This window comes from Egretta garzetta, unplaced genomic scaffold (genome assembly GCF_000687185.1).
Source record: "Egretta garzetta isolate BGI_Z169 unplaced genomic scaffold, ASM68718v1 scaffold33, whole genome shotgun sequence".
NCBI lineage: Eukaryota > Metazoa > Chordata > Aves > Pelecaniformes > Ardeidae > Egretta > Egretta garzetta.
In genome coordinates this window covers 9,026-17,239 of record NW_009259250.1, presented here as the reverse complement: position 1 = coordinate 17,239, position 8,214 = coordinate 9,026, and the positions used below count along the sequence as shown (strand labels likewise).

The following is an 8,214-nucleotide window of genomic DNA, read 5'->3' as shown; positions in this document are numbered from 1 at the left end:
AAAGGGGGTTCACATTTCTTCTCACTCAGGCAAGAAGGTTAAGTGGCCACAGCCCAGCTATGCTGTACTTGGACTAGCATCAGTTAACCTACAAGTATCAGTGAACGTGAAGTCGTAAGCATCATGTGCCTTGGTAGGATGTTGTTTATACCAGGTAGTTTCTGCTACATCTTGCAGGCATGTTCAAGTGAGTTCAATGGCAGACCTGATCTATAAAACTGGATAAGGAAAGGAATAGAATGCATTGGCTCAGGCTTGGCCAGCAGTTCACATGGCTTCAGGCTTGGTCAGCGTCTGGACAGAACTTGGTAAACTCCACCTGGGCTCTGATCTACATTTGCCTTTTCACAAGACGGTGTAGATAAGCAGATTCCATATCGAAGTCCAGTCAAGTCTGTTTTTTTATGGTACTATTGGGCCTTATGCTTTAGGAGAGGGTACACAAGGTCCCTTTTCTTACCTTTTGTCATTTTCAGTTACTTCTGGGATGCTTAAATTCATTTCAGTCCTTCACCCACCCTGGGTACCCCTTTTAACTGCTTCTGGGAGAACTTAGCACCTGAAAACATGAATTCCTTTTGTGCATGGTCACTGTCTGAAAGGATATGATGCCTACTGCTAAAATCCACAGGACTGTCACATATTGAGGGGGTATTTTTTCAGGATACAAAGCTTCCAAAGCATTCCCTTAAGTGAAAGTCATGGTGGTAGGGCATGAGATTAATTTTGCTTGGCTTCTTGGATGAGGCTGGATAGGCTGCTACCATTAGAATGATGGAAACTCACTGATGAGATCTCTGCTGGGGAAATCCCTGCTAAATAACTAGTGGGAAGGTGTTCAGAGCACACCCTCAGGAGGTTATGGCTCTGCAGTCTTCTCCTGTTGGCTGGCCTCTGTCAGGCATCCGGACTTGGAGAGCATCTGTAAAGAGACAGTCTGCGTGTGACTAAATAGATAAAAAAATGCTAGTATACTCTTTTGTTTACATTAGTTAGCCATTTGCCAAGGACTGAAATTGGAATTGTAAAGATTACCAGATTTCTGACAATGTTGATTTTCAAAACTCTGCACTGTTCCCCATGGATTATGTCCTTCCGTTCTGATTCTCACCTTCCTTTTTTCTGGCTGGATGAGATTTTGCTATTTTGCCCGCTTTGAAGTTTTCTCACCCACTTTTGTTAGTCAAATGGTTAGGAAATAGGAGTTCAAACATGGTCTTATTTGGGATATGACCATCATTTCAGGCTGTCATAAGGGTAATAGGTCAAGGAAGCAAATCTTGGCCATGTATGAGCATGACTAAACTAGCACCCATTACTCCAGGCTAGAGGATGTCACGTTTTTCTGGGTAGAATGAGGGTGGGGGGCAATGATACAGTGAGCTTTAACTTTACTGTTGATAGCAGTGCAGTTCACATTGATCTGTATCTGTCTGAGAAGGTGGCAAAGCAAACTTTTAGAGCAGCTTTATGTATTTCCATTTCCCATCTTTGAAATTGCTAATCTAATTCTACTCAATGCGATTTTCAGTAGAACTGCTCTGTTGAAGTCATTGGTCAAAATGGGTAATAACTTTCTGGAGTCAATGAGCAAGACGACTACTTTGTTTCGGTATACGTGCTATGCTTTGAGGTCTTCCCATAATTCTGAGATATCGGAAGGCTCTGAAATACTCCCATGAAGTCTTTAATTTTCTTTAGAGCTCTGATTGGGCATTGCGTTATTGTGCTACCCTAGTTTGGAAAATATATTTGCTGGCATGATAATAGTTTTACAACAAAAACTTTCTATATAATTACGCCATGCCGTTATCACAAATAAAAATGCAAACAGCATGCCAAGTTTTGACAGAATTGTTACGTACATCTCCTGGAAACTGAATGTTAGTTGGTTTAATTGTCTGTAAAAGCATCTTGTTTAAGTAGTATAATATTTTTATGGAAAAATGTGGCATGGCCTAAAAGTATGCTCCATCATAATTTTCTTTTTCTTATTAGATTGTGGAGGGAATGAAGAAGAATAAATGGAGTATTGAGAATATTGCCTTTGGATCCGGTGGAGCTTTGTTGCAGAAACTAACCAGAGATCTCTTAAACTGTTCCTTCAAATGCAGTTACGTGGTGACCAACGGTCTCGGGGTATGTCTTTGTACCGCTTCTACCATCATGTTTTCAGTAGAGGCCTCCCCACTTGAAAACCTGTGTGACGTTTCCTATTACATTACCACCATCTGCATTAGGTATACAAGCCTCACAAAGCCCTTTCCTTCAAAAAAAAAAAACACAAAACTTTTCATTTTAGGTAAACGTCTTCAAGGATCCGGTTGCTGATCCAAACAAAAGGTCAAAGAAAGGCAGACTGTCGTTGCATAGGACACCTGCTGGAGATTATGTGACGCTTGAAGAAGGCAAGGGAGATCTTGAAGAGTATGGACAGGTAGGAATTTACAAAATGGATGACATGGTTCTTCATGCAGAAATAGACTGAGAAAAAGCAGGTTATAACTTAATTTCAGAATTTATTTTTTATTGTCTTGTTCAACTCCTGTCTTGTTACCTCAGAAGTGTCCCCGGTACCAAGCTCAGTAAGAGTAGAATGTTAGAATGCCATAGAACATTCAGGCTTTATAATTAGAGATCTTTCTCTTTTGTTTGTCTTCAGAAACAAGAAAACATTGCTGTTTCTTCCCAAAATGTCTCAGTGTTGCAGAATATATGCTAGCCAAGTAGTTTTGTATGGGCTGTATTGCACAATTTGAGTAGTGACCCAAGTTGGGGGTGGGAGAGGGACAGACGTAACTGTAATTTGTTTCTACTTCCCTAATGAGATTTTTAAATAGTTCCTTCAGGTGTTAATGCTCTGTACGTGTAGTAGTTGCCCGGTTTTCGAAGATGTAAATTTAAATCAGGAATTCATTTCCCTGTTAATTCTTCACAGTTGCAAAATGAAATGCTATTTCACTAAAATAAGCACAAACTTTATGCCATCAGGCTTTCAGTTTGATCTCTCTTATGTTTTCAGTGTGCAAGCAATGAAATGTTTAATTGCATATTGAGTCTTTCCCTGAGTTAAGAGGATTGAAAATAAGTTATCAAATTGCACTTCAGCCTTTAGAAGCTGGAAGTTTCTTGAGTTTTCTGGTATACAGAAGGACATTTTTGTGCCCCTAGGCAGAAGGGTGCTACTAGGCATGCTGTTTTGTGCAACAGTAAGCATAAAACAGAGATCTCTCAGAGATTTCAAGACAGAAAACAAACAGAGTTATAGACACTGTAGATAATGTGCTCTGGTTGTGAAAACCTAAGAAAAAAGACTTTAAGTTATATATACACATATGCATGTATATGTGTTTGTGATGAACATTCATGTGTGTGTTTGTGCATGTAGAGAGGGAGGGACCTAATGGTGAGAAAGCTATTCAGAACAGATCACAAGTCTGTGGCTCGGAGATTAGGCAATATATAGTTCCTTCATTTTTGACAGGTGAAGTAATTCATTAAGAAACTCTCTGTCCTGTCTGGGATATCAGAGTGTGTATCTATGTGGTACAGGTCCTGGAGCTCCCTGGGGAATGAGGGAAATGTGCTCCTGTGGGCTGTGTCCCTGCAGCCGCAGGTCCTTGCAGTAGGTCATCAGGCACAGCAACTGCTCAACATCAGTTGTGTGCTAACTTTGCTGTAAAAGCCATGCTTACTGCTCCTCCAGTGTGCTGTTCACAAGCACTTCTTGGTGCACCATTTTACAACATAGGTGTGCAAAGGGGACTGCAGAGAAAGATTCCCCCCCCCAGTTGCTCGAGAGGAAATGAAGACTTGATTTAAACCTCTGCAACTGAATTGTATTTATCTGGTTGATCGTCTCCTTTCTTCTTGGCTGTTCTGGCAGGGTATATTTGGCATGTGTGCTTCTGGCTTTGGCCAGGTGTGGACAACTCATTGTAGGGACTACTTGGCACAAAGCTTCTGTCCGTGCACGGGATAGCCTAAATCCTTTCTTCTGCCTAACCTTTAGTGAAAGGTGTTAGAAGCAGCAGTAAAGATTCAGTATCTTGCCAGTCTGAAGCTCTACCAGGCTTGATTTGGGTGCTCGCTTTTGAGTTTGTGTAACCTGTGGTGTTTGTTCATTTGCCGTATCGCCCTTGCTAAAGCAGTGGTGTTTCTTGCAGGATCTCCTCCATACAGTATTTAAGAATGGAAAGGTAACGAAGTCCTATTCATTTGATGAAGTAAGACAAAATGCCAGGCTGAAGAACAGTGAACTTGAAGTGGCGTCTCACTAAGTTTCATTCCACGTCTGTGTATGTGTGTGTGTAACAAGTATGTACTGCATAGCTACTGGGTTTATTGTACAGATTTGTGTGTTTGTGTTTTATGACATTGTAGCCAAATTATTTGTTGGTTTATGGACATACTGCCCTATCTTTTGCCAGTCTTTAGAAAAGATGAAATCCGGAAATGGTACTTACATTGTAAAACATATTTAATGCTAAAGTGTGCTTTTTAGGGCCCTTTGCCAGTAGTGATTCAATCTGGTATTGATCTTTTCACAAATGAGACAGAGCTGAGAAACTTTTTTATATATAACAGAATATCACAAAATGGATTTACATAAAATTATCATGATTGCTTTATGTTTATATTTAACTTGTATTTTTGTACAAACAAGATTGTGTAAAATATATTTAAAGTTTCAATAATTAAGTCTTTCCAACTTTTCATGATTTTTATGAGCACAGACTTTCAAGAAAATATTTGGGGGGGAGGGATCCATTGCCTTTTGTCCATTAATCAGCAAATAAAACATGGCCTTAAAGTTTGTTGTGACATTGTACCATTTGACGACTGAATCAGGACTCGTATCTCCTTAAGATCCCATAGAATTGCTGACCTCACCATTTCTTGTAGTTGTCTGTATTAGTAAATCGACATAAAAGAAAGTTACTGTTCTTACTAGAAGGTTTAGGTACTACAGACCTTGCTGGCACTGTAAGGTATGTGAATGAAATGCCAAATTTGAAAGGATTCTCTACTGCAACTTAACTTGCCAAGTCTATCCCACTTGGCATATGCACCTCAATATTTTAAGAGTAAAGTTTTTAAGAGATCTCCTCTTCCACTATAGAATATATGTGTAAAATACTGAAATATGGAAGCGGTGTATTTTAAAGTAATTACACTTCTGGGTTTATTTTTCATATACTGTAAGTGACATGACTTTAAAGCAAAATACTGGACTGGGTAGTGCACTTTTTTACTTTTTTGTATTTTTTTCATTGATTTGCCTTTTGTCAGACTGGATGTTAAATTGTAAAAATGTTTAACTATTTTTGTTAACAACTTTAATAAAACTTTATGCTAGCCAAACTCCTACATGAATGGCAGACCTGTTTCCCCTTCTCGCCCTGTCTCACTGGGGTGAGGAGAGGGGCTTTTCTTTTGCAGAGGGTAACTGTAAAACAATAGGGTTTGAGAGATACTTCTGAACTGTCTGCACTTGATTGTATTTGCTCTCTGCATATGCTTGATTTTAATATCTGCTGGAAAACAAAACTGTTGAGGATTTTATTTGAGAAGCTATGTAGTAACCTCTGAAGCATTTGGTAGTACTGTAGGATGGCTCTCACTAGAAAAGTACCTCCCTTAAAAACAAAAAACAACAGCAAAAGCAAATGGCTCCTGTGTTATGCTGGTTATCAACTATCAGCCGATGGCTTACTGATGTAATTAATGCTTCTAATTAGTAAATGGTGTTACATAAAAATGCTAGGGGTCCTCTAAAATAATTTAAGCCTACAAAAGTTTATAAAACATGCTTTTAAAGGAAGATTGAAAAGCCATACTTCATTGTTCTTATTCTCTCACCAAAAAGGGCCAGATCAAAGCACCCATGATATTTCCAGGGTTTGTGGTTAAGACAGTTATGCCCAGTCTCAATAGTTCTTGTTAATAAAAACCTGTTTTCCACTTGTAGTGTATGTAATTATACATTTAAGTGATGTATTGTTTCAAATATAGTGCTTTAGTAAGACTCTTAATGCTGACCTTCCACACTGAGGAACTGCCTTCCCTTTGCTGTTAATGATACTGTTTGTATTTGGCCAGGAAAGATCTTAAATCTGGACCTAGGATCAGTAGCAGGTAAATAGTACAGAGCCTATTTCACTCCTCCACATGTGTACTAGGGAATTTTATGATGTATGGTTTAAAAAAAACAATAAAGTAAATGCTGCTTTCATTCTGTACCAATAAAAATTTTGATAACTATTGACTACCCATAACTGATATTTTTGTACTTGAGAACTGAGGATATACTGTGGAAGCACTGTTTTCTTGTGTACCATGAAATACATTAGTGATTGCTCGGTATTGTCTGAAACTCCTAGCTTACTAGTTGGAGACTTGAAGCAAATTGTCTACTTGTGCATGTCACTTTCAGAAAGTTGTCACATCACTCATTTTATTAAATGTTAATATCTTTAAAAGGAAAAAAAAAAAAAAAAGAAAAAGAAAAACACCTGGTGCTATTCAGACCTGAATACATGTCTCTGTGTTTGGTGGTTTGACATTCTGGCCATCAGGGAGTTGACAGAAATTACTGCAGTGCTTGAACCATACAATATCCTAATTCTTCCACATGAAAGCAAACAGCATGTTTAAGTTTGCTTTAAATTACTAGATTTGTAGTCATTGATATATTTTAATTATCCCCATTTCATAATATAATACAGTATTTGTATTTAAAAATAGGAGTTGGGAGTTTTGTGTTAATACTCTTATTTGTAACCACATTTAGCATAAGAAATGGATTTTATAAGACTATTTTTTTTTTCTTGAGATGCATGATTATGAAAAGATGCTTTTTTGGTACTTTGAAAGATCTGAGGAGAGAACAGAAGAGTACTTGACTGTTTGATTTGCCAAAATCAAAACAAAGCTTAAACAGTTTTTTCTTATAGGTTTTTACATTCCTTCTTAACCTGTTTAGTGAAGAATAAATATTCCTCACTTAAATCCTCTGTTAAAGTAATTTTAATGTACTTGGCATCAAATACCGGTATGTAATACACATGGAAATAAAGTTTAGTTCTGGCAGTGAAAATAAGAGCCATCTGACTCTGTCTTAAAGTTGCGATGTTGGGCATCGGATGTCATTCCTGTGCTCTGCGTTGCCAAACAGGGGCTGGAGCATAGCTGTGCCGTTGCTGCAGCCCCCGGTCGGAGGGGGAGAGCTGCTCGGCCGGCTTGCACGCTGTGCGTGGTTACGTGATCGAATTTGCAGTCAGGGAAGAGAGGAGGGTGTTGTTTAGGGCGTGAGCACATCTGTGCTTCGGCATCTTGCCTGCTGGCGCTTAAAAATGAAGCACTCGTAATTGAATTTGATATAAGGAATTATCCTCTACTTATATTTCACTTAATCCTTTCTCAAATAAAGATTCGTTGTTTAAATGTTACCTCTGAAGTTACTAAAAATGCTTGTTTTAAAGCAAATTAACCAAAGATCTTGCAGCCTTCAGTTCACTTCAGCATCTGTCAAAAACTGCCAGCTCTTGAACAGGGAGAACGTCTCCTGTCCCTTTGGCCAGGATTTTTGTTACTGGTAGAAGTTAAACTTTTTAACTCCTACATAACTTGAAATTGCAGAGGATACCTTGCAAACGCAGACCCTGTTAGTATGGGGGTATAAGGCATCTAGTGTAAAGATCATTTACTGTCACTTGTTGCTGGTCCCTTCAAGTCATACTGTAATGTAAAGGTATGGTTCCTGTAGCCTACAATAATTGCTTTTTAGTACTTAAATTTGTATGTGTTATGAATTTAAAGTCTCTGTTACATTATCTTCACAGAGAACGTGCACAGTCTAAGTGGCAGGCCTCTTCCTCCTCCTTTCCATGCTGCTAAAAACCTCCAGCTACAACATTCCAGCTTTTCTCACTCTAATCGGCCTTTCTGCAAGTTGAAAGTGGTTATTAACAGTGAGTGTGGGGTGGTAGGCTCCCAGCTCATCACACAAAGGAGTCTGCAGGGAAATTCCGGGCCTCAGACTGTGCAGGAGAAGGCAAGGGACTTGCAAATGTGTCTTTATTTGTCCTCTAATTCTACTGTAATAAATAAAATAATATCTGTGCTGAGCTGCTTGAGGCAGGAACTGTGAGGATGCCTCTGAGCGATGGTAATTGCATCTCTACCTGGTAACGTATTGGGGGGGGGGGGGGG

The 8,214-nt window shown here is 38.9% G+C and overlaps 1 protein-coding gene across 1 annotated transcript in view; it reads left to right on the top strand.

The window, feature by feature from the left end:
* The window catches only part of NAMPT (nicotinamide phosphoribosyltransferase), a 21,067-nt gene extending 15,859 nt beyond the window's left edge, over positions 1 to 5,208 (top strand). Inside the window, exons 9-11 of the mRNA XM_009636073.2 lie at positions 1,999 to 2,139; positions 2,303 to 2,437; positions 4,167 to 5,208. Coding sequence (XP_009634368.1) covers positions 1,999 to 2,139; positions 2,303 to 2,437; positions 4,167 to 4,280 — 390 coding nt within the window. The 3' untranslated portion in view covers positions 4,281 to 5,208. The remainder of the gene's footprint in view (positions 1 to 1,998; positions 2,140 to 2,302; positions 2,438 to 4,166) is intronic.
* The last annotated feature ends 3,006 nt before the right edge of the window (positions 5,209 to 8,214 follow it).